Raw genomic sequence first — 27017 nt, 5'->3', positions numbered from 1 at the left:
AAGGGGAAGACCCCTATGAAGGGGCCCTTCTTGCACATAAGACCGGCAGCATTGTCAGGGGCAGGACTTTGGGGCAGAAGTTCAGGACCCCTTGCAGTGAATGAGAAGGCGGACCCCCAAATGCAGCAGGGCTGCAATGCCACATTTTGAACTCAGGCCATATTTGCACCATACGTCTAAAACACTAGGGTACCCCTGTCAAAAGTAATGGTTTCCCTCAAAGAAGTCTTGGAACTGGAGTTTATTATGTGTGCTCAGAGTTGTTAGTGTGGGGTGTCCCAGATAGAATGAGAGAAGGAAAAGCCAAGGGTATTGATAGGTTGGCAGGGGGACCTTTGGGAGGAGGGGTGAAGAAGCATCTACTATCTTCAGAGGCTCCATGCACTTCTGACAATTTGGGGGAAGAGCATTTGCCCACATTCTGATCCCACCAAGTTCAATGGAACATATCCTATACCACCACGTGGTGCTGTTGCAATGACATGGCAAAGGCGTTGGTTTTTAAAATGACGAAAAAGGAAGGGTGGGTTTTAAAAAGCTCCCAGAGCACCTCTTGGGTAGGATATTAATCTGGGGAATAATATATATATATATTTACAGTAGTGCCTTGTTTTGTGGCCGGGATCCATTCCGTAGCATCGACCGCTAGCCGAAAAGGATGCAGGGCAAAGCACCGCATCTGTGCACGCACGCAGAGCGGTTTGCCCTTCTGTGCATGTGTAAAGCACGATTTAGCGCTTCTGTGCATGCACGAGCAGCAGACCTGGAAGTAACGCGTTCCAGTACTTCCAGGTTTGCCGCGGATGTTCGCTGGAATGGACGCTAGACGAGGCAGACGTTCGTGGAGGTATTACTGTAGTGGTGAATTGGGGGTAATGATAAGTGGGGGTGAATTTCTGTTATGATGTATCTTAATTACTGTTTTTAAGTGGTTCATTTTTCTTACTTTGTACTTTGTAATGCTTTTAAATGCATAAGCCACCTTGAATTCCAGCTCAGGAGAAAGGCAGGATATACAAATATACATACATACATACATACATACATACACACATACAAATAAATAATTTCAGAACAGGATCTGTGTGGGATATTAATTGGGGACAAATTAAGAGGGACTCCATTTGGTCTATATGTGCTGTTCTGCTACAAGAAAAAGCACTGGATGCATGCTGAGAGTGAATGCCTGAAGCACCAAGATTTCTAATGTTGCAAATAATATTCTTCCAATTACAAGGTGTAGAAAGACTGTACTGTACCGCACCCCAACAGCAAAGGCGTTGGCATACAGTCTTGAAAACCCTGGAAAGGGGGAGGGGATGCTTCGTGATACAGAGTCCAGCATGAAATTATAGAGCCCAAGAGTCCTGTTTTGCTAAATTTGTTTTCTGCCTTTCCATCAAAAGGCACTCTTTAAAAACTAATACATTTATGGCAGCAAAAGCTTTTGATAATAAGCAAGATCTTGCTTCAGCACATGCATGAACAATGAACTGTCAGATATTATATATTACGTAGTTTTTGTTGTATGTTGAAGATGCAACTGATAAATATATTTTAAGACCAGCCCTGTTCTCTTTTTTGTAATCTGTTTCAACTGGTCTTGATATTGTGTTTTTAAATTGTTGTGACCTGTTCTGGGATTTCACAGTAAAGGGTGGCAAGAAAAAAGGGTAGGCCAATTGTGTCAGGACAAGGTTTGGGAGTGTTCAGATGTACTACCTGTCTATCCACATGGTGTTCATTTCTTTCTCTCTTTCAAGAAAATTATCACAATATGCTTGTCAAAGTAGTGTTGAGGAGTAATTTTATTAACATATTAGAGCAAGATTTCACATTAAAAAAAAAAATGTTTCTGTCTTCTTTCATCCGTATATTTACAACTAACTGACTTTGCCATTGGTCGGGAGTGATATACTTTGCCAAGCCACTCTCTCTACAGATGGAGATATTATTTGCCCTCCAGTACCTCACAATGCACATTGCATTACTTTCAATTAGATGCCCATTCAGATGCTCAGCCCCATTGGCATTCTGACCCAACTACTCGTAATTTAGCTTTCCCCAACAGAAGCTGGACTGGGACAAAAGTCTTCCAGCACAACACTAGTCAGTGATGAAAGGGCCAACACAGAGTGGCAAAGAGGGACTAGCAGACCAGTTGCCTGTGCTTGGATAAAGCTGATGGTTCCCCTTATCCACCCACAAGCAGAAACAGAAGGCTGTGAACAAGGCAACAATGGCTGCAAATAGATATTTGAAGATGGTTTCCTCTTATCCAGGCTAAACATACCCAACTCCCTCAAGCATTCCTCATAAGAATTAGTTTCCAGACCCTCTATCATCTTGGTCACCCTCCTCTGCATATGTTCCAGCTTGTCAACATCCTTCTTAAACTGTGATGCCCAGAACTGGACACAGTATTCCAGATGTGGTCCAACCAAGGCAGAATAGAGCAGGATTGGGACACTATGCTTCTGTTGATGCAGCCTAGAATAACATTAGCTTTTTTTGCTGCTGCATCACACTGTTAACTGATGTTCAGCTTGTGGCCCGCTAAGACCCCTAGATCCTTTTCACATGTACTACTGGCAAGCCAGGTATCCCCCATCTCATATTTGTGAAGCTGGTTCTTTCTGCCTAAGTGCAGAACCTTATACTTGTCCCTACTGAGATTCATGTTGTTAGTTTGAGCCCAGTTCTCCAATCCGTTAAGGTCATCTTGAATCTCAACTCTGACTTCTGCAGCATTAGCTACCCCTCCTAGTTGGTGTCATCTGCAAATCTGAGCTCATTTTCAGCTTTGGCCCACCTTCTCCCTGCAACTGTTAGCTACTACATGATTAAGATCTAGTATTATGAGAGGGAGAAAAACTTTTCTCTATCCACATTCTCAATGCCATAATTTTATAAACTTCTATCATGTCACCTTGTACTCGCCTTTACTCTAAACTAAGAAGTCCCAAGTACTGTAAGCTTTCTTCTTAGGGGAGTCGCTGCACCCCCTGACTATTTTGGTTGCCCTTCTCTAAAACTTTTCCAACTCTGCAATATGCTCTTTTGAGGTGAGGTAACCGGAGCTGTACATGGTATTCCAAATGTGGCTACACCACAGATTTGTTCAGCAACACACGAGGTTTATGTCTTCTTCTAGCTATCTAATCTAATCTAATAAAATAATAATAATAATAATAATAATAATAATAATAATACAGTGGTACCTCGGGTTACAAACACCTTGGGTTACAAACACTTCAGGTTACAAACTCCGCTAACCTGGAAGTAGTACCTCGGGTTACAAACTTTGCCCCAGGATGAGAACGGAAATTGTGTGCTGGCGCCGTGGCAGCAGCGGGAGGCCCCATTAGCGAAAGTGCACCTCAGGTTAAGAATGGTTTCAGGTTAAGAACGGACCTCCGGAACGAATTAAGTTCGTAACCCAAGGTACCACCTTGTAATAACAATAATAATAATTTTATTATTTGTACCCCACCCATCTGACTGGGTTGCCCCAGCCACTCTGACCCCAAGGTTTTATTCTTGGCCTGTCACTGCCAGTTCAGACCCCATGAGAAAATATATGTGAGCTTAAGAATCGTTTTACACTTGTTTGCACTGAATTGCATTTGCCATTTTACTGCCTGTTTACTCGGTTTGGAGAGGCCCTTTTGGAGATCTTCACTATCTCTTTGTGTTTTAACGATCCTGAAAAATTTAGTATCTTCAGCAAACTTGGTCACCTCACTGCTCACCTGTAACTCTAGATTGTTTAAGCACAGGCTAAAAAGCACAGGTCCCAATACTGATCCTTGGGGTACTCCACAAGACAGCCACATTGCCAAAAAAGAATCCCCATAATTCCAATTTTGTGGGGGGATGCGAAGGAGAGAAAAGGATTCATGCTGAATTGCAACAAGCAACTGATATCCCAGAAAAATTCTCCAGTTGGGAGCTGTTAAGCTCTAGCCAAGCTCATTCTCACTGACTAGTTTTCCCCCTCAGGGCTGATAGCTGTTCTCATCTAGAGTCAGTGAAGCAGCAGAGACCCCGAAGCACTTCCTGGGCACCAAAAATACAGGTTCACACAGGCCCACTGCCATCAACCCCTCCAGCTCTTCCATCCCCTTCTTTCTCTGTACAGCAACACCATCTAGTGTCCGCAGACAACAAAGATCCATCACATCAAATGTGGAGTTGTTTTTTGGTGGGGTGGGGAATCAATACCTTTTCCAGCAGTATATGTAAGATTTTGAAGCCAACAACCTCAAAATCAGCCTTTGGCAGCCTGGTGCCCTCCAGATGTCCTTTTAATTTGATTTGTATGTAAGCCCACTCTCGGAACCTTTTGCGCTGAAGAGTGGAGTACAAATGCTCTAAATAAATAATAAATAAATAACCCTTATAAAATACCATTAAAAACAATGCAGAATGATACTAAAAATAACTGGCTCATCTTAAAAATTTAAAGGCCTGAATATAACCTGCCATCCTGAATCCTGAATGTGGTCTCCAGGCACTGTCCAGACCCAAACCTGACTAGCTTCTGTAAGGGGGTTGGCCTTGTGATCTCTACACTTGGGAATATGTTGCAGCCCAGCCTGGGCGAATCCTCCTTCACACCCAATGTGGCAGACGGAATGATCCGTGATAATCTCCAGCTCCAAGTCCAAGCATTTCTGGGATTTCCAAACTCTTTGTGGGCTCTTTCTTGGTTTAAAATGTTGGCCTGTATCTAATAAGTACAGATTTGCAGTATATGTGTAGATGTCACTTGTTTTGGTATGTACTGTGCCTTCTTTTGCTATGATGGTTCAAAAAGAGGAATTGTGTGTATGTTTTAAAGAAAAGAGGCTTCTAGTCCACACCTAGCCGCCATGAGGAGGGCATCTACTTCGACAAAATTGGATTCAATGGCACTCACTCACTCACAGTTGCCATCAAATTTGCCCTACTTCCTAGCAAAAGTGAACCAGGTTTCCATTGGTGAGAGGAGACAGTATAGATGGAAGGAGGTGTCCACAGATGGATTGCCAACAATACCATGTATGCAGATTGTAGGGCACAATGTTCATCCCATGGGGAGCATTTCCCCCAGTCAAGCCTGGCACTCAAAGCACAACTGTCCCAGCAGAATGCCACAAAGAGGAAAACCTCACATCCATCAGACAAAAGGGTGGAGACAAATATCTATTTACTCAGTTCTACAGGAAACACGTGAGCTACCAGAACAACTCAAGAAAAGGGCATGGCTAATATCCTGGCCCAATTGGCATCCCATGGCAGTTCCTGACAGCCTTCCCAACACAAGGACCACCACCCACCACCAAAGCATACCAACAGCAAGGCGACTCACCTGTCACTCTATCACAGCAGAGTTCATGACCAAACAGTTGCTATGCTTGAAGGCACTTCTCAACTGACACCATCCAGGTGTTGTGGGGAATCATCCAATTATAAAATATAGCCATTTCTTGCAACCAAATATTGAAAAACATGCAGCCAATAATGTGCATGATGTAACTTGCTTGCAAATTTATGAGCCGACAAAGGAAATAAATGGAAAGACCTGGGCTCAGTGCCCCCCCCCCGCCATAGACTCTACATGTGGCCTTGAGCAACACATGGGCCAGCTGTGAAATGGAAATAATGTTCTCCTTATGGCTGCACTAGGAATATAGTATTATTTGCCTTCTCCCATGCCAGGGGTAGGAAACCTCTGGCCCTTTAGGTGTTGGATTCCAGCTCCCATCAGCCAATTAAGGATGATAGGCACTGCAGTCCAACAACATCTGGTGGACCAGAGGCTCCTCATCGCTCTCCTATGACAAAATTACTTCTCAGAAACAAATAACCACCAACACACGTGTTGAGATGTTCAGACCCTAAGCAGAGACCCAAACTCATCTACCAAGCTGAGGAAGCACGGCTGCCTCAGATGCTGAACAAAAATCCTAGGATTTTTTGTGACCTCCTAGATTAATTACAGAAAATTATTTTGGGAGGAACACTGTCCTATTAATGTGGGATCACAACATCCCTCCTTCAAAGACAGTAATTTCCAGATTCCATCCCCAGCACTCAAAAAAACTCCAAAGATCTCCAGCTCAGCTAAGCAAACAACAGCCTTCCCAATTACTTCACTGCCGATCAAAAGGCCTGTAACATGCTCACATGGTCAGTCATTAATGGATGAATTATGCAAACAATCAGCGAGAGCAGCTGCATATTCTCTAACGTTCTGGTCTCCATGACACTAGGATATGCTAACAGACCAATCAGGATTCATCATAAAATGCAGACCTCACCCTACAGATGTTGAATTGAGCTGGATCCCGGATGCAGTATGCATCTCTTTCTGTCTGATGTTCAAAGGTGAGAGAAACCAACTTCTTACCTGGAAGTGCAAGATGATGGTCCAGATCAGCCCCAGTGTCAGCTTGGGGTTCCCATCCGTTATGTCGTCATTGCGAATGTTCACCAGCTTCACCTGGAAGGCAACCAAACATGAAGATGTGGTGAAAAAGCAGAGAGTGCTGGCTGCTGCCTCATTGCCTAGGACAGCCTTCCCCACCCTGGTGCCCTCCCGATGTTTTGGAATACAACTCCCATCAGTCTTGCTGATGAGTTGTAACTGAAAACACAGGGAAGGCACCAAGATGGGGAAGGTTGACAGCCTTGGGACCACGGAGTCATCATGCTGGCTTAGATCAAAGGCGCACACAGCCCATCTGGAGGTCCATGCAACCCCAGGTGCCTGCAGGAAGACCACAAGCAGGGAAGGCAGCATGGCAATACCCATGCCACAAGCATGTGAGCACAGGAAGCTGCCTCATATGGAACCAGATTATTGGCCTATCTAGCTCAGTAAAGTCTTTTTTGACTGGCAGCAGCTCTCCAGGGTCCCAGGAAAAGGCCTTTCCTTGTCTGGGTACAAGATATTAACTGCAGGTGTTGAGGATTCAGCCTGAAACCCTTTGCACAAATTGCATATAGATTCATTATTTTACTATTTATTAAGTATATTTAGTGTGGCGACAACAACTCTGCCTATTGATATCAGGCAGTCACATTCGCTGTGTTCTTTTTGGCACTTGCTGAAGGCATTCTCTTATTTAGATTAGCTTAAAAAGGTAAAGGTAAAGGTACCCCTGCCCGTTCGGGCCAGTCTTGCCAGACTCTAGGGTTGTGTGCTCATCTCACTCTATAGGCCGGGAGCCAGCGCTGTCCGCAGACACTTCCGGGTCACGTGGCCAGCGTGACAAGCTGCATCTGGCGAGCCAGCACAGCACACGGAACGCCGTTTACCTTCCCGCTGGTAAGCGGTCCCTATTTATCTACTTGCACCCGAAGGTGCTTTCGAACTGCTAGGTTGGCAGGCGCTGGGACCAAACGACGGGAGCGCACCCCGCCATGGGGATTCAAACCGCCGACCATGCGATCAGCAGGTCCTAGGCGCTGAGGTTTTACCCACAGCGCCACCCGCGTCCCCAGACTAGCTTATCCAGACTAGCTTATCCAGATGTTAATTTATTTTAGTCTATTCTATTGTGGTTCTAACTTTCTGTAATTATGGCTGTCATTTTTTTAGTGGTAATTTTATTGCTTTGGTATTTTTTATATACAAATGTTATGAAATAAAATAAATAGATATTTATTATACATGACAAGGGATCCTCTGTTCCTTTGCATTGCAGGGAGCTGCACTAGATGAACCTTGGGCTCCCTCCCAGCTCTACAATTCTGGGGCATATGCGCTCAAACAAGTCTAACCCCACTTCCTTATGGTATTAATACTGCTTCTGGGCATAGCTGTCAACGTTTCCCTTTTTTAAAGGGAAATTCCCTTATTCCAAATAGGATTCCTCGCAAGAAAAGGGAAAAGTTGACAGCTATGCTTCTGGGTATTACTGCTGCTATACCATTCATTTCTACTTGTTTGTTATCTCCCCCAAATATTTTCCCCAAAATGAATATGGAGGCCTCATTTATTTACCATGACTAATAGCAGTTGCCAGACATCCTCCTCCAAAAGTTGTCCGCTCTCTTTAAAGCCATTGTGGTAGCAAGACCCTGAAGTCAGTACTATTCAAAGTAAAGAGTTCTGACATGGTGAGTTGCACTAGGAAGGGCACAAGGCCCCACTTTCATCTCTGGAGGCTTTTCTCTTTCACTGGGCCAACCTGGCGCCTTTAGGAGGCAGGTTCTCTCCCTCCCTCCTTGTTATGCTTTAATTCTGTTCAAATGCATAATGCCTATATAGTGTGTGCCAATATTAACACTAAAAAATAGGCCTGCTCAGTGTTTGCTCCTGATATGATATTCTTGCATTTTCTCTTATATCAAGGTGTTACTAATGCCAATAGCCTGATGTAGCTCAACAGCGCCACCTAGAGTGTCTGGGATTTTTGGACCCCTACTGTGAAGAAGGAACAAGCATATCCTAGCAGCAGAAAAACAACAAACATAAGAGTGGCTGTCCTGTCAGCAGATTTGGGTGTGTTTGTGTGCCTGGTTCCTATGTCTGGTCCCTGTGGCCCTATTACATACTCAAGAAGACAATTTTATAGAAAAAATGGTACTTTTTATTAATTACAGGATGTTTTTAATGACAATACAGCATCATATACAGTGGTACCTCGGGTTACATACACTCAGGTTACATATGCTTCAGGTTACAGACTCCACTAACCCAGAAATAGTACCTCACGTTAAGAACTTTGTTTCAGGATGAGAACAGAAATCGTGCTCTGACGGTGCGGCAGCGGCGGGAGGCCCCATTAGCTAAAGTGGTGCTTCAGGTTAGGAATAGTTTCAGGTTAAGAACGGACCTCCAGAACGAATTAAGTACTTAACCTGAGGTACCACTGTAATTCTTTTCCTTTGTGGTATAGTAATTTGAGTGTCACATTTGGACCTGGGAAACCAGGGTTTGAATCCCCACTCAGCCATGAAGCTCACTTGGTTACCTGGGGCTGGTCACTGCCTCTCAGCCTAACCTATCTCACAGGGTTGTTCAGCGGATTAAATGAGGATGGAGCCTGGTGCTGATGACACCAAGATTGCAGGTTCGATCCCTATGTGAGGCAGCTGCATACTCTTGCACTGCACTGGGTTGGACTAAATGATCCTCAGGGCCCCTTCCAACTCTGATTCTATTATATGATTAAGGGGGAAACCATGGATGTCACCATGAGCTCCTTGGGGGGGCGGGGGCGGGAGTGGGATAGAAATGCAATAAATAAAATAATAATAATAATTTAATATGATTCTTCCTCTTCCTTTCTTTCCCTTTATTTTTTATCAACTATAATCCTAACCTCTTTTTTTTTAAATCTAAAATTCTGATTTATCACTTTCAAAAATCTAAAGGAGTACAGTATAAGGAATGTTATGATGAAACAACTATGTTATCTGAAAATGCCTATCAAAGGGTGTTCCTGAGAATCAATGAATGAATGAATGAATACACACCCACACACCTTGGTTTTTGAAACTACATCCCTTCATGTGTGCAGACTCAACTCAGTGTCTGCCCTCTCCCTCTGTATATGCCTTCCTTTACCCCTCCCCCTCTCTTCCTCTGCTCCTCCACCTCTATGCAGATTTCAAATGGAGGCACCTGTGCAGAGCATAACCAACCAGCAAGTTGAGTGGTAGCTCTGCAGCCTCTAAAACTCCTCAGCTATAGGACACACATGTGCAGGCATTTGAGAGTGCACATCAGCTGGCAATTCTTCAATGCTGCCCCTAGCATTAAACATGGAAACAATCCCTCAAACAACAATGTACGGTAAATACACAAAGCTGCTATTGGTCTATTTGGCCCAGTGCTGTCTAACTCAGCCTTTGTCAGCCTGGTGCCCTCCAAATGTTTTGGACTACAATTCCTGTCAGCCCCAGCAAAAACATCTGGAGGGCACCAGGTGGGGAAGACTGGCCTAACTGGACGACCAGCAGCAGCTTTCTAATGTATTTCTCAACCTCATTACTGGAGGTCCTCAAAGATGGTAGTGACTGAATCTGGGACACAACATGCACGGACCACATGCTCTAGCACTGAACAAATAGTTCCCCTTCAAGTTCCACTGCTCTGAACAGTGGGGAGTGGCTTTGCAATAGGATCAGGGAACCGCCTCTCCATGAGTGCACTGAGGTCCCTGCTTTGTTTCAGATATCCCATTTCTCCAAGGGCCTCTGCCCATATATTTCACGGAAGTGTTTTAGAGCTGCCTTTCGCCAATCTGATTTAGATTGCTTATTCCTTCACCGCCTCCCATGCTATCTTTGAAAAAATCTGCCGACCACGTAAGACGCAAGCCCAAACTTGCTCACCCCACCCTCTGCATTACACAACCAACCCAGTTAATAAAACCTCAGACCACAACTGCCTCAGGACCTGACACTGGAGGAAATGCTTAGTTTATCCACAGAGTTTTGGAACAGGGGTGGAGGGTGGGGGCACAGGGAGAGGCTTCAAAGGTGAAATGCTTCTTCAAAGCCCAACCAATGACTGAGGAATAGTTGACAATGATGCTCTCTTGCACCGTACCCCAAAATGTGCTCACAATGGTTGTCTGAACCATTGATCGCAAACATGAACTGCATTATGGTCCATAATCAACTCTGAAGTTCAGCCGAAACTTGCAGAACTGTGACTTGCATTCATAAGGATTTATTGGCCCTGAGAACAGTGATAGTCGAGGGCGGTGCAGTAGAGAAAGAAGACCTGGCCCCATGCAAAGTAGAGCTTAGGGACTCAAACTGTCTCAGCCCCAAAATATGTGCCTTTCCATCTTAAATCTTCTCCTCTCCCATCCTTCAAAGACTGCCCACACCCTGCTGAATGGAAGGCCTCGAGACCCAAATTACTGCTGGCACCGAGAGCACCAGAATGTTTGGGTACAGCAAGGACCAAACCAGGAGCTTTCAGGCCAGGGGCACCTTCCTGCCTATGAATATTCACTGGGAGGCACTTTCAATGTACCATTTTTGATAGCAGCTAATACCTTTTGTATTATCTATTTTGTATTATCTATTTTGATAATTTTTTTAAGTCTGTTTCTATTGCAATTTTTTAAAAAACGAATGTTTCACACTATTTTATGTAAGCAATGCAGGTTGGGTTTTTTGGTGGGTCTTTTTTAAAAATAATATATACATCTTGTTAATAATCTCCGTTGGTAGCTTGCAAGTAATTCAAGCCAAGATAGGAAAGTTACAGACCAGAAGTTGAGGCAATCATGTGATTCTGGTCAACCAACTCTGTGCCACTGCCAGCTAGAAAACTCCAGCATCTATGACACTCCACAGCGACAGGAAAATCATTGCTGCATTAATGATTTCCACAAAGGACTGGGAAAGACTCTCTGCCTGAAACCCTGGAGAGCTACTGCTGCCAACCAGTGTTGCCAATACTGAGCTAGATGGACCATAGGAAGGCATCTTCCTATGTTCTCAGCAAACAGCCAACATAGTCTAATCTCCCTGCAAATAAATCAGAATGAATGAATGGGTTGTGTGGAAGTGATCTCGACTGTGAGGGAGAATCCCTCCTCATTCCCCAAATCCAAACATGAAACTTTTCTCAGTCACGAGTGTTTCTGGGCAGGGATGTGCAGAGCAGCACCCAAGCACTGTTCACTGAACACTGAACATCCATTCTGACTTGCCTGTATTGAGTCAAGCAATTGTTATACTTTCCAGTTCATTTCCCAATGGCTTTCAGGGGGGTGGGAAAGCAGGTTTGCCGCACAGGAACACGAATCCAACTTTAATTGTACAACCTGAATTTGCTGATGTGCGACTGAATCCCACCTGAAAATGGCCACAGGCTAGAAGCACCGAAGAGTGATCTGAGGATTCACAACGGTTCTTGGAGGCTGTATGTTTCTCACCCTGGAATTATGGGGTACTTGGGGTGGTTCTTCTGTTTTTTATAGCCCTGCATACAATGTGCCTCAACAAGCAATTTCTCCTGCCCTTTGAAATAACAAGATGGAGGAGGCTTTTCTGAAGCGTCTGTGTGGAGGAACCAGCTACCAAGAGCCTCCAGCAAGATTCTGCTGCTCCTTTTAAACACTGGGCGAGGAGCTATCATTAAGCTGTTAACACTCCCCAGGGCAGGGCACGTGCCTTCATCTAAGCCAGCAGGCCCCAGGGAGTCGGGGTAATAAATCTCACCTCCGTTCCTCACCCTTGTCATCATCTTCCTTTTAGAACAGAAGCATCAGGACAGAACAAGCAGGAAAAGGAGGCGCTGCCTGAGATCGTGGGCAGAGTTTCGTCAGCGAATGCAGAACCACCTTGGTCTGCTCTGCTCCGGCACACTGACAAGACAGTGCTCCCACCCACCCACCCAATTGTAACAGCCCTGAGACAGGCATATTAAGTCAGCTCACACAGAAACAGGGAGACACTCCCAGTTCCGTCCAAGGAATTGTCACACAAACTGCTACAGTTTCCCCCAAACAATCCTGGTAATAATATAATAAATAATATAATAAATAATATATAATATAATATAATATAATATAATATAATATAATATAATATAATATAATATAATATAATATAATATAATAATACAGTGGTACCTTGGGTTAAGTACTTAATTCGTTCCGGAGGTCCGTACTTAACCTGAAACTGTTCTTAACCTGAAGCACCATTTTAGCTAATGGGGCCTCCTGCTGCTGCCACGCCGCCACAGCACGATTTCTGTTCTCATCCTGAAGCAAAGTTCTTAACCTGAAGCACTATTTCTTGGTTAGCGGAGTCTGTAACCTGAAGCATATGTAACCTGAAGTGTATATAACCTGAGGTACCACTGTATAATATATTCTTTATACCCCGCTCATCTGGCTGCGTTTCCCCCTAGCCACTCTGGGCAGCTCCCAACAGAAAATTACTAATAAAAAAGCAACACTGTCAAACATTAAAAACTTCCCTAAACTGGGCTACCTTCAGAAGGAGGCCGTTAAGATGGCAAGTCTTGGTCCAGCTGTTGCCCCCCAGATGTTTTGGACTACAACTCCCATCAGCCCCAGCCAGCATGGCACCCGGGGCCAATGGGAGTTGCAGTCCAAAACATCCAGAGGGCACTATGCTAGCTACAATTCCTGGGAGTTCTTGGTCAGGTTCTCTTGCCATTCAATTTATCTGAAGACCAGCCCAGCATCCTGTTCTCACAGTGGTCAACCAGATGCCTGTGGGAAACCTGCAAGCAGGATCAGAGCACAAGAGCGCTCTCCCTTCCTGTGGTTTCCAACAGCTGGTATTCAGAAGCACTGCCACCTTCAAATGCAGAGGCAGAGCATACCCAGCTTGGCTAACAACCATTGACAGCCCTCCCTTCCATGAAAGGTGTGTTGGGGAGGGGTCTTACCTGCCGCTGCTTCAGGAAATCCAGGGCAATCTGCACGTTCTGGAGTCGGTGGAAGCGCATCCGGCCCTTTTCCCGTGGCTGAAAGAGACACAGAGCAGACTCAACTCAGGCACCCCTTGGAGCAAGGCACAGGGACTCATCTCCAGCCAGCCGGCAAACCTTCTCCTCCATCACTCCAGGAAAAAATGTGAATCTACTTGAGTGATCTCCTGACACCCACACTGCGTACTCCCTTCAATCTGCCTCCTCACTTTCTCTTAGGGACCTGAGCATGGGCTACTAATGCAAAGTGTGGTTGCAGAGCTCAAAAGAAGACCAGACCCTCAGCAGATGACAGGCCTCTTTCCTTTTGTTCTCAGGTCTGCAAATGGCCCAAGCAGGAGTTAAAAGCTTTCATTCGAAAAGGTAGGAAGAGCAAAGCAACTGGACAGAGAAAGATGGCTAGGAAAGAGGCAAGCAGGTCAACAGCTGATACCAGGGGCTCCTGTTTTTCATTTGTAAAAATGTCACAATCAACAGGTGGGCAAAGCACACCTTAGCTTGAGAACGCTTACAAATGGTAGCTTTTTGCAGGAGGACCCAACAAGTTGAACACAGTTGCCAACCATGAGCTCCATAAGCCTCCTGTTTGTGTTCCCAGCCTATCTGGGACTTGCAAAAACAGGGAAAGGTGGCCAAGGACCTGTCAGGGCACAGGGCATGGTGACAGGTGGGCTGCGTTCAGCTTAGTGGATCAAGCCACAGAGAATGTTAATCCAATTCCAGCTTAACTACAAACAGAGTTGCATACAAAATGCAAGAACGAAGAACTAGCATGGTGACAACTGGCTGCACTCCCAACCTGTATGAGGTGGTGGGCCTTGTTTCACAGAAAAAGGGCACCCCCAGGGCTCAGATGTTCCCCAGCTGAGCTGGAGGGTAACTCAGGGCCAAACAAAAAGAGATGGCAGAAACCCACAACTGCATTTTGGTGAATCACAGCCCAGAGGAGGAGCAGATCCAGACTGGGCCTATCATGCTGAGAAAGAGGTTAGGGGTATATAACCCTTTCCCCTGTTCAATGTTTTCCCGATGAAAACCAGCTGCTGCTTTTGGAAACACGGACTGTGCCCCTAAGAGGGCAAACAGGTACTTCAGGTGGAGGTATTATTGGAAAGAGAGCACCAGGAAAACAATGAGCTCCAGATTGCTCTGCCCACAACAGCGGTTTTTGACCAAATTTTAAAGAGTCAGGAAACCCAGTAAGAAACCTCCGCTGTCTCTCATCACCAGGACACCTGAAGACAACTTCAACAGCCTTTAGAGTAGAACAGAAATAGCAGGGTGGGGTGAGTGGGGTCAAGAGAAAATGTGGGTCAAAGGGATTGCAATGTTCTGCATCCACCAAGGGAAAGTAACCCAGCAGCATTCAGACACCGGCGCCAGCCCAAGACAACTGAGCAATTCTGCTGCACGATTCCAGGGTTCATGGAGAATGTTGGGATCTTGGCGTCTCATGCTACCCTTAAAAATATGGGTTGCCCATGTAGTCGGGGCCCCTAAATGTTGTCAAGCCTATGGCCCAAATGCCTTTTGGCCCATGTGGCAAAGTGTGGCTGCCTCCACCCAGATGGCTCCTGGGCAATTATGCTGTAGCAACTGCGGCAGTGAGGAGGGAGAGATAAACAGCCAGAATGAGGAAGAAGCAGAGACCAAAGGAAGCTTTCTAAGTCAGAAGATAGCCTGACAGCAAGGAAGCAAAAGGAGCGGGTGACCCCAGAAGGGGCAGGCAGCAGAGAACACAGCAACTTGTACTAAAACCATTGTTTTTAACTCCTTCAGCTGAGCTGGCCACAAAAGAACCCCCAGTACTTCAAAGCACAGAGGAAGCCAGATTTAGATAGACCATTCACAGGCTGTATACACACCATGCCTTTAAAGCACATTATTTTCCTCAAAGAATTCTGAGTACTCTAGTCTGTTAAGGGTTGCTGGGACTTGGAAATGCAGTGTGCAGAATTCTTTGAGGGAAAGGATGTGCTTCAAATGTGGCTTAATCGTATAGTGTGTTCAGGATACCAAAAAATGCTCTCTTTCCAAAGATGTTCCACCCAACTCTGCTCTGGCCCCTCATACATGGAAGGCACATGCCTTCTTTTGTTTCACTCCACCTCACGGGGTGCAATCCCTTCCCCACAACTCGCTGCTGACGGACAAACTACTTGTGCGCAAGTGTCAGGATCCCATCCTCTGCAAGAACATTTCAAAGGAACAATGTGGTTCAAACACGGGCAAGCAAAAAGCATGCAGTTACATTTTACTCTATGGAAACTTATGGAGGCATAAGACACCTTCTGGAAGGACAAAGGTCTGCCTCCCCAAACAGAAAAGAGACTGCCTTCATTGGACTTCCATATTAATCATAAACAGTTATTTTCTACTTGTGAGGCGGTGAGGAAGAGATTTGACATCCCCATGTGCCTGGGATGTACATGTGCTCACAAGAACATAGAACACATGCAAGCCCATAACATGTTTGTTGAAGTGTGCAGGATCTGCTGTACTTAAGACAGACCATCATGCACTCACACCTCGTGGGTTAGTATCAACACACTCAGTTACCGGCACCAGAAAACATGTACAGATAATCCAGTAGATGTTTAAAACCCAGTAGAAATCGACCCCACACAACAGAGAGATGAAAGGGGGAGGGGACAAAATCAGCACTGTGTGAAGAGAAAGAAAAGGTCACCTTTTTTTGGGGGGGGGGAATTGCTTTAACTTCACTGGGCAGCAAAATTGGGCTAGCATACTTGTGGCTAAGCGTTTGTATAAGGCAGCCTTTACCAAACTGCCGCCATCCAGTTGCTTTCAACTACAACTCCCATGAGCCCCAACTAGAAGAGCCATACTGGCTGTGGCTCCTGGGAGTTGTAGTTAATAATAGCTAGAGCATGGGTAGGCAAACTAAGGCCCGGGGCCCGGATCCGGCCCAATCGCCTTCTAAATCAGTGTGTTTTTACATGAGTAGAATGTGTCCTTTTATTTAAAATGCATCTCTGGGTTATTTGTGGGGCCTGCCTGATGTTTTTACATGAGTAGAATGTATTATTTTATTTAAAATGTATCTTTGGGTTATTTGTGGGGCATAGGAATTCGTTCATTTTTTTTCTTCAAAATATAGTCCAGCCCCCCATAAGCTCTGAGGGGCAGTGGACCGACCCCCTGCTGAAAAAGTTTGCTGACCCCTGAACTAGAGGCACCTGGCTTGTGTCAGGGGAGAAAAGACAGGAAGCAACATGGTTGCACACTCTTCTCATGAGCCCACTGGCCAATGACCCATCTAGCTCCCCAATGTGGTTTCCAGTCACTGCATTCAGAAACATTACTGCCTGCAACTGTGGAGGAATAGCACAGCCATCCTGACTAGGAGTCATGGACACCCTTAGCCTCCAGTCCCCTTCTCAAGCCATCTTACTTGGTGGCCATCACCGTCTCCTGTAGGAGAAAGTTACAGAGTTCAAGTATGTCCAAGTAAACACCAACTGAGAGAATGCATATGGGTTTTTTTGGATATCCAGTGTTACCCCCAATGAATTCTTTAGGATAGTTTATTATCTATAGTCAATCAAACCTTTAGGATTTATTTTTTTAATAAAGCAAAAAGGTCAATGGGATACGAATCTCTGGTATTAAATACTTTAAAAAAAAACCAAACTTGAATTTATTTCTTGCCTTTCTTCACTCACAGGAACATAGGAAGCTACCTTATACTGAGTCAGACCCATAGGTCCATAAAGCTCCGTATTGTCTACACTGACTGGCAACAGCTCTCCAGGGTTTCAGGCAGGGCTCTGTCCCAGCCCTTGCTGGAGATACCACCAGGCATTGATCCTGGGATCTCCTGCCACTGAGCTATGGCCCTTCCCAAGGGAGCATACACCTAGGTCCCAGATGGTCACCCACCCAGGCAATGACCAGGCCCATGCCTACTTATAGCTTGAGCAAGGTCTCACGTGCCTTTAGAGTCCATCAGTGTTAAGAATCATTCTCTGTTTCTCAAAAGACAGCCCAGGTGATCCCTGCCCAAAACCTCAGGTACGCCTGGATTATCTGAGCGTGCCCCGGTGCCAGTTGTTGTTAACGCTGCTCCAAGGAGGACTTTGACCTACTGCGTCACCATCCTCCTCATCCTCCTCCTCTTCGCACTCTTCGCTGCTCGTGCGACACCAGGACGGCACTTTCACCAGCCGAAGGGTCTTCTGCCCTGAGGATTCCTTTTGCTAGCAACCATTGCGGATAGACAATGACACCGAGTAGAAGAAAATGGCACACACACACATACACCCCCCCCCAAAAGAAAAGGAAAATGCAGCACACACAAAATGCACAGGGAGGAGGAGGGGAAACACCAACAACAGGGTCCTTTTCCCTTCCTCCTCAAATAAAATAATAATAATAATAATAAATAATATAGATATTTCCACTGCAAATTGAAGCAGAGTGAGGGCGCTGGCTGGGAAGGGAACCAACCCACATCTGCTGAACCTTAAGTGAGACCTAGAGGAGGTCCCTGCTTTTGAAAACAGAAGAGCCTGTGATGCAGAAACAGCTTTGGGACCAAACATTTAGACCACAGCTCAGTGGGAAAGAATATGGTAGGTCTACAGAAGGTACCAGATTCAGTTCCTGGTGGTCTCCAGCCTAGACCAGCATTACAGGGTGGCACAAGGTAGCACCAGTGTAATAAAATACACCTGTGCGTCCATGTCTTGTGAAACAGGAAGCCTATATCCCCCTGGTTAGGGGTTTGAGGAACAGGATAATTTTGCTTTGATTGCTAAAGGAAGAGTGGCTAAAGGGGTCGAGGGGGTCCTGGAAACTCACCAGTTTGACACCAGAGAGGACCTCCAGCAGAGAGATGAGGTTGTGGCCATCTCGCAGGTCCTCGTAGAGGTCGTTGATGTGCTTGCGCACCTGTAGGACCAAAATGGAAGAAGACACCTGTTCAGATGATCTGCCTGAGGAATGTCCCAGGCAATGCAGCAACACAAAGCAGTGGGCACCTCCTGCTGCCCATTGGGTTTGTTGGGTAGTGGTAAGAAAAACTCAAGAGCAAGAGGAGGAGGAGCAGGATTCATGGCAATATTCCATTTTGCCATGACTACAGCCCATTCTGCGCTAACTACAGAAAAGTTAAAAGATCACCCACCACCAATAAGCTCTGTGCTAGACATTTCAAACTTCAAAGCCTGTTTTTGCTGCCTTAAGAACTAAGAGCATGCTACATTTTCAAAAAAAAGAAAAGAATGCACACTACTATTCTCAGTACTGAGAATAGGGATATATGCATAACGAAAGCCCCAGAGCCTTTCAAAACTGAGCATATGCCATGGGGCAAACAATAAATAAAGGAGGAGAGAATAATCTAACAAGCTCTTGCTGGGTGCTAAGCAGTAGCAGCCAGCAAAGTGGGTTGCCTCCTGACTGCAGCTTACCTGGAGGCAGCTTACCTGGAGGCAGCTTACCTGGAGGCAGCCAGGGCAAGAGAGGGTAGTGGGGAATTTGGGGCTGTGCAGATGCAACAGCAGGAGCATGCGGCTGGCTCTGCCAGTGTACCTGTCCAGTGCCAACCTCACTGCCATGGTGCCCAGGTAAACTGCAGCAACACCTGTGTTGGGAGGGTGGTTCTGCCCCACCATGCTGGCTGCTGGTAGTGATAAGATAGAATCAGAAACAGCACCATGCTTACCTTCATCAGGTGCTTATTCACCCATTTGGTGAAAGTTTTTTTCTGGACCCGATCCCGTTCATCTGTTAAAAAGAACAGAAAGAGAGAGAGAGAGGCCTAAGTTAGCAAATCAGTCACCTGGAAAAACAAAGAGCATTTCGTGTTGCAGGTGACAAGCAGCAGCATCACAAGCTTTTCTCGGAGCTGATGCATGCCTTCAAGGGCACTTAGGGAGAGGCCGAACCATGCACACACAGACATAGGTTGCCTTCTCGAACGAGGGTCTCAGCCTGTACCTTTTGCTGCCTTTCCTGAGCGCAGAGGTTTTATAAACGACATAAACCAAGTGCATTTATCGGTTGTAAGAAGCTACCCTTCTAGAGCCTAAAACAATGCAGGCAATTAGCGGCTTATTCTTTCACTGTATTTTGGTTCATTGGATTTTAGGGATTTAACATTTATTTTAGGCCCTCAAGCTCAACTCAAGGACACCTGAAGCTTTTTTAAAAAAGAAAAAAAATCCAAGCACCCCGGACTATAGATACATCTCAAATGAAAACACACAGTGTGGGGGGGTGAGGGCTCTGCTCTCAGCACCCTTCCCACCTTGGAGCAGATGCCCACCAGTTCTGTGCTACAAGCAACTCCCTCCCCCAGTCAACTCCCTCCCTCCCAATGTTTGGGAGATAATCCAAGTTTTCAATCCAACTTCAGTGTGAAACGTAGGGCCATCCCCACAGCCCAGGTCAACCCAGAGCACATTGTGCAGTAGGGTGGGGGACACCACCAGAGGACCCTTGCAGAGCAAACAACTCCAGGCAACTTCAGCAAGGAAGCCAAGCCGCACACCAAATCCAAGGTTTACCAACTCCATCTTCACTAGCAAATTCATGCTATATAAGTATTTCCCTCATCAACACCCCAAACAGACCCTGAAAGGGGACAAAGGCTACATATTAAAAGGTCTACAATGCTGTCAATAATGAGCAGTGCTTTTTTGTGAGGCTACTCACAAACATTGATTATGAGACTCCAGACTAATTTAAAATTAAAATGAGAGCCCGATAAAGCCAAAACGCCACACATCTTGGCCTGGTTACTGGAAGTGACACACTCCTTGTTACTCTCTAACAATTCCCTTTCCTGCCTCTCCTCCTTCTCTCGTGTTGCCCAAGTTCACAGAATGATAGGATTGTAAAGTAGGAAAGCATCCATGACAGATGGCCATCCAACTTCTGCTTAAAAACCTCCAAGGAAGGAGACTCCATCAGCCTTATGAAACCAGGTGCATTCCAGATGTTTTGGACTACAACTCCCATCAGTTCCAGCCAGCACAGCTAAATTATATTGGGGTTGATGGGAGTTGTAATCCAAAACATCTGGAGTGTACCAGGTTGGAGAAGCCTAATTTATACTTTGAGAAGGGACCTACTATTGTTCTCTGCTTAAGCTGATCTATAAAGATCCATGGGCATTGGTGCCCTGTGCGAATCATCACAACTCTGCATATTTGGGGAACAAACCCATCACACACTCACCCCCTCCTCTATTTTTTTATTTTTTGAGTCCTATCATCTCCAGCGCAAATTCACCCAGCCCTGACCTTTGGCCTCTCTGCAATCAAGATCCAGGAGCAAGCACAATTTATTGTGATTCATGAACACAGGCTGTCATGCTCAAGGACTCTCCTTCTGTGGAGGCCTAGCCAAAACATCAATGGGTCTTTTCCTCAAATGGCCTTGTATAGATTTTGAAACATCTGCAGATTTAGAAAGCAAGCAAGGAGCAGGGAGCCCCTACCCCTACCCCCGGGGCAACCCCATTCTAAGCACTCTCCAGGGATGGGCTATTTATTACTGACATTCGCATGTTGAGTAGCCACAGCCACTTCAACAAAGAGCACCATGAGGGTCAGCCAACCCTGAGCGCTGCTCTCAGGTCAAACAAAGGTGAGCCACCCATGTTCTACAAAACGCTTCTCAAAATATATTTGCTATTTCAAGAAAATCACCATGAAACATTGTGAAAACACAGAGCCAAGGTGCCTCCAGTTTCTCCCACCATAACTGCAAGACTCATTTCATTTTCAGGGGGCTGCACTGCTAAGGTTAAAGGTAAAGGGACCCTTGACAGTTAAGTCTAGTCGTGAACGACTCTGAGGTTGCGGCGCTCATCTCGCTTTACAGGCTGAGGGAGCCGGCCTTTGTCCACTCCGCAGACAGTTTTTCCGGGTCATGTGGCCAGCATGACTAAGCCATTTCTGGCACAATGGAACACCGACACCAGAGCAGCAAAAGGAAACGCCATTTACCTTCCCACCGGAGCGGTACCTATTTATCTACTTGCACCTTTTGGTGTGTTTTCAAACTGCTAGGTTGGCAGGAGCTGGGACTGAGCAATGGGAGCTCACCCCGTAGTGGGGATTCGAACCACTGACCTTTTGATCGGCAAGCCCAAGGCTCAGTGGTTTAGACCACAGCGCCACCCGCGTCCCTGGTAAGGTTAAAAACCTCCCCAAATCTCATAGGAACCTAATGGCTCCCAAATGCCTCTGTCCACTCAGCTGCACTGCTATTGGGTGGCTGCAGATAGGACACCAGCCCAGAAGACGCACCTCCAGCAGCTTACTTGGAGAATACCCTGAAATCTCTACCCATTGATACTATATTCTCATTTGGGCAAAAATCAGCACACCTGAATAATCAGCTGTGAAGGAGTTACCTGCACTGACATTTTCATGGGAATTCAGAAACATTTCTATTTTCTTAAGGTTACCTGCAGAACAACACCCAGAATCCTGCCCCACAATGCTTCCATCTTGGCTTATTAATGCCTTCTGCACTCTGGTCAGTAATGGCCTTTGAAAGCAGCTCACCTGCAAGCAAGTGCTCGCCAGATGGTGTGGACTACAACTCCCATCAGCACCAGCCAGCATAGCTGTGCTGTTGGGAGCAGGTGGCAGTGGCAGGTTAGCAATAAACCATTCAGTGTCGGTGAAGTTAATTTTTTATTCAAGGAAATGAGGTAAACTCAGGAGGCCAGGCCTAGTGAGCACAGCAACTCATCCCGGTAGATCTTGCCTAAGTCTCTTTCCCACTCCCCTGTTCCTTCCCAAGCAATCTGAGACTCCGTCACCATGCCTATCTTTGCTCCTCCATCTTCATACCGCTTCTGGTTCTGGGGGACTGGGAAGAGGGGAGCTGGTTGCAGCAGAAAAGGGAGACCCCCTGGCTTCTTCACTTGCCTGAGTCCTCTCTGCCTTTTGGCCCCCTTCCTCTCCAGCCTCCACTTCTGCCTTTGATTCTGGACTGCTCTGTGCCACAGCCTCTTCCTGCTCACAAAACCCTGTTACCTCTTCAGCTTCTGACACCTCCTCTGCCCAGTCTTCTCCCTCTGACCACTCATTGTCCCACCACCAATTCCCAGGTTCAGAGCTTTCTTCCCAGTTGGTGCTACCCACCATTCGCTCTGCATCCAGCCAGTCCATGATACATGCTGGCAGAGGCTGCTGAGAACTGTGCTCTGAATCATCTGGAGGGCAACAGGTTGGGGAAATAAAGGAACATAGGTTCTTCACTATTTCACTTAAGTACTCATATAATCATTTTTTTAAAAAAAATAAATGATTTTGTACATGTATCCCCAATATATGTTTACTTTATTATCACTTAACATAAAATATGTAAGTCAGGGATGGTGAACATTGCAGCCCTCCAGATTTTGTTGAACTACAATTCCCATCATGCCTGGACCATTAACCATGCTAATGGGGGTTGGAGTCCAGCCTGCCTCTAGAGGGCCACAGGCTCCCCATCCTTGCAGGACGCGGTTCCCAAAAAGAACATTCCAAAAAACCCACCCAAGAACAGAAAATACCTTTACAGAAGAAAACCATCTCCATGCTACATTAAACTTCCCTTATCACACCATAACTTAGTGTTGTATTTCTATCAGCTAACCAATGTCTAGTTATGGCTTCAGAAGAGGGAGAAAGTATATTCTCACCAGTCAGCAGAAAAGACTGAGGAGGGAGGACAACTGTGTCTACTACATGACTTGGGGAGAAATTTTGTTCAGTTCACATTTAAATGCAAAGCTCCCAAACTTGTACTTCCCAAAACAAGTGAACTGAAACATGGCTAGCCTTTAAAATTTGCACTTCTCTGAATTTTGCAATGCGCTTCTCCAACAAAATAACGGTTACAAAAATGTGTGGAAAAGATAGTCCCTTGTTACAAAGCAGCAGCAAAGCCCATTAGAAGTCAAGGCCCAACCCTCTGTTTTAAGTTTTCCTGTGCAAGTCACACTGAGCTTAAGTGAACCAGAGTCACACCATTTCCACCCATTGCACAGGATGCCCCTTTCTGGTGAATTATGCCCCAGCGATGAATCAGTTCTGTACCCCCCCCACACCCCTCCTCTATCAGTGGCCAAAATCTCTTGCTCAAGGCAGCTGTCTCCGCTCTTAGCACAGCCCTTTCTGCTCCCCTTTTCCTTTCCCCCAGAAACCTTCCTTTGATGCCCCAAATTCTCTTCCTACAAGGCTGGAATTAAAAAAAGAAAGGGAAAACAGAAATATATTAGGTGATGGTATGTCCCATGCATGAGTCAGAAGGATCAGGCTTTACTCCTCAGGACACTTTATAGGAAGCAAGTGAAGTAACCATGAGTAACCTCTGAGTAGCCATGCTTAGGATGAGGCTGCCACGCACTCCACTCCCCACCCCCATCATCAAGGAAGATGTAACAAATGAGGAGGCCGTACTAACCAAAGCAGCACATCTTGCACACGAGGTGGGCGTTCAGCTCCCTCTCCCCTCTGAAGATGTGCCACATGGACCCCTCAGAGCCCAGCGCCATTGGCATCAAGTCCTTGGTTTGCAAGAGAGCTCTTCCAACTCCGGGTTTCCCCTGGAGTCTGTTATCCTCAGCGTGGTCTCCTAGCCCCATGCCCTGGCTGCCGGCTTCCTCACCACAGCTCCTCCCACAGCTTCCTCCTTCGTGATCAGCAGCAAAAGAAAGTGCGCACGCGCATGAGCCTCCCTTCAGAACATCTCTGCAAACAGTCCCACAAAGAAGGGAGCCTCAGAGGCTTCAAAGAGAAAGGGGTTCACTTTGCAAGAAGGTGCCAACGTCTTCCATAGTTGGAAAGAGAGAAAAAACCCTCTGAGACACAAGCAAAACAAAAATAATACGGTGCTCCAGCACAAATATTTCAAAATAGCCACATCATCACCAGACTGCAAAGGGGCAGGCAGGCACAGGCCTCAGCTGTGCATGAAGATTTGGCAGTGGCAAGGAGGTTGGTCAATATCCTGCTGCACCCCGGAATGGGTCACACTTCATTCAGTCACTACAATGTCCTTGGTGTAAACTTCCTATTCCTACCATTACCTTTGCACTCAAGAAAGGAGGCGGTCAAGTCAAAATAGATGTAAAAAGCATTCAGCAGGTTGAACATTCCTCAAGAGAGAAAAGAGACTGAGAAAAGGATTCTCTTCTTCAAGTTGAGCAAGTGTACAAATCCAAGACAACTCACGACTACTCAGGGACTTGGAACAAAAGAGGAATTTTCCAGTTCTTCAGCTTTTCCCCTCTAAAAATCCCAACTTCCAGCCAAAACTCCATCACACCCAAGTTGCCATCTCCATGCAGCAAGCAACATGTGGGAGTCAGAAGGTCCAGTCAGCACCTCTCTCAAGAGAACTCAGCAATGCAGCTCCAGGCTATTTGCCTCCTGGTTCTAATGTGAACTCCCAGAGTCACCAGACGGACTGAAACACTAAGGCAGAACAATAGGTTGTTCTTCTTTCTCTCCATTCATTGTGGGCCTGCAGCATCTTCACAAATAAAACATCCTTGAGCTGAAGACAGTCCCCAAAACTTCCAGAGCTCAGCTCTGCAAAAGCACTAGCTTAGCAGAAGACTACGCCATTTGAGGAGGGCAATGGTTTGGAGCGTCCACGGCAGAAATAACGGGGGCTAGCTTATCAGTCATCTTCCTTTTCCTCTTCTTCTAAATATAACTCCACTTCAGTCTCTTTGACCCAAGCTGAGTGCTCCCAACTTCCAGCAAGTTAAGCACAAAGCTCCAGCATCACTTAAGCACCCTGGCAGCGACCAGGCCCAGCAGAAAACATCAGCTTCTGGCTTCCTTCACTGCCACCCAGGAAATAACTCCATGAGTACTCTGTCCGATGCTTTTTCTCCTCCCTTAAGAGCCTGTCACCCAGCCTTACTCCTCCTGGGTAGATCTTGGTGTCTAATGAGATTAGCCCTCCCACCCCCAACATACACACACACACAAAGAGAGAGAGACACTATCCTATCCACTGAGCTAAGAATAAGTCCCTTGCTCCTTCTCACCAACAACATCAAGGTCTTGCCAGCTTATCTTCAACGGCTTAATCTTTTCCCAGAGAGTGCTTCTGATAAGCAACCTGTTACCACCCGACTGCTCAACTCTCAGCAGCCCCCGCTGCTGCCTCACTGGCTGGTTACCCGCTGTCCCACCCTTGCCCACATTCCCCCCTTGCCCATCCAGAAGATAACCAACCGTCTGGCATTCCTGACCAAGGCCAAGAACGAGGCCACAGCAAAGCTGCTATTGTCAGTGACCTGGGCTGGCCTAACAGACGGAAGGGGGAGCAGAGAGGGAGGCTCAGGGCAGCGGAGGAGCTCAGCACAAAAAGACGGCAATGGGAAAAAATAACAAACCAAAGGCACTTCTCAAACAGAGCAAAGCACGGACCCAGCTGGGCCCTTTGGAAGATTCTTTACAGCAGCTTTCTACAACCTTGTGCCCACTGGGTGTTTTGGATTGCAACTCCACCTGCCCCAGCCATCATGGCTACATGGTGATGTGGTGGGCTGATGGGAATTGTAGTCTGAAATGTCTGGAGGACACCAGGTTGAGAAAGGCTGCTGGCTGCTGCAAAGCCTCCAGCAATTACAAGATCTGCAGCTGGACACTGCAAAGGCTACCTTATGAAAGTCAGGTTCCGATCCGATACACAGGATAGGTAACTGGGCTCCAGGTACTCAATGGGTTCTATAGCAAGGGACTAACCAGAAACATGCACTTGATGAAAGAAAAAGACTGACAGCACATAGGGATGCAGAAAGCTGCCTTGTGGCAATTCACCTGCAGTTCTCCGGGGTTTCAGGCAGGAATCTTTCCCAGCCCTATAACTGGCAATGCTAAGAAGAATTGAACCTGAAGCCTTTTGTATGCAAAGCAGATGCCCTCCTGCTGAGCTGTGTCTGTCTGTCCATCCCTAACACAGACACAAAATCACATCCTGCTATTCGGGGCTTAGTTAAACCAGAGCAATGCTCATCAGCTGGTTCTGTAATTTGTTGTTGTTGTTTATTTGTTTAGTCGTGTCTGACTCTTCATGACCCCATGGACCAGAGCACGCCAGGCACTCCTGTCTTCCACTGCCTCCCGCAGTTTGGTCAGACTCATGCTGGTAGCTTCGAGAACACTGTCCAACCATCTCGTCCTCTGTCGTCCCCTTCTCCTTGTGCCCTCCATCTTTCCCAACATCAGGGTCTTTTCCAGGGAGTCTTCTCATGAGGTGGCCAAAGTATTGGAGCCTCAGCTTCACAATCTGTCCTTCCAGTGAGCACTCAGGGCGGATTTCCTTAAGAATGGATAGGGTTGATCTTCTTGCAGTCCATGGGACTCTCAAAAGTCTCTTCCAGCACCATAATTCAAAAGCATCAATTCTTTGGCGATCAGCCTTCTTTATGGTCCAGCTCTCACTTCCATACATCACTAGGTTCTGTAATTACCAACCACTATTGTACATAAGGATCACCTTCAACTTCAGTTGTCTTCTAGAAGAGGGTTTCTTTACCCAACCATGATTCAACACACACACCCCAAACATTCACAAGGATTTCCACAGTGTTGCAAAGGCC

At 46.3% G+C, this 27017-nt stretch overlaps 1 protein-coding gene across 7 annotated transcripts in view; it reads right to left on the bottom strand.

The window, feature by feature from the left end:
• The window catches only part of MACF1 (microtubule actin crosslinking factor 1), a 300044-nt gene that overhangs the window by 188607 nt on the left and 84420 nt on the right, over positions 1 to 27017 (bottom strand). For 6 of the 7 annotated variants that reach the window (XM_081870354.1, XM_081870346.1, XM_081870345.1 and 3 more), the window contains 4 exons: positions 19113 to 19174; positions 18248 to 18337; positions 13382 to 13459; positions 6395 to 6487 (listed from right to left, as the gene is read on the bottom strand). In XM_081870354.1, the coding sequence (XP_081726480.1) occupies positions 6395 to 6487; positions 13382 to 13459; positions 18248 to 18337; positions 19113 to 19174 (323 nt within the window). Of the gene's footprint in view, positions 1 to 6394; positions 6488 to 13381; positions 13460 to 18247; positions 18338 to 19112; positions 19175 to 23860; positions 23967 to 27017 lie in introns of those variants that run through there. The other variant, XM_081870340.1, reaches the window with a different exon arrangement.

The sequence above is a fragment of the Podarcis erhardii genome (assembly GCF_964252035.2).
Source record: "Podarcis erhardii genome assembly, chromosome: 7".
Lineage (NCBI taxonomy): Eukaryota > Metazoa > Chordata > Lepidosauria > Squamata > Lacertidae > Podarcis > Podarcis erhardii.
Note: the sequence above shows the minus strand (reverse complement) of the source record. Positions and strands in the feature narration are given on the sequence as shown.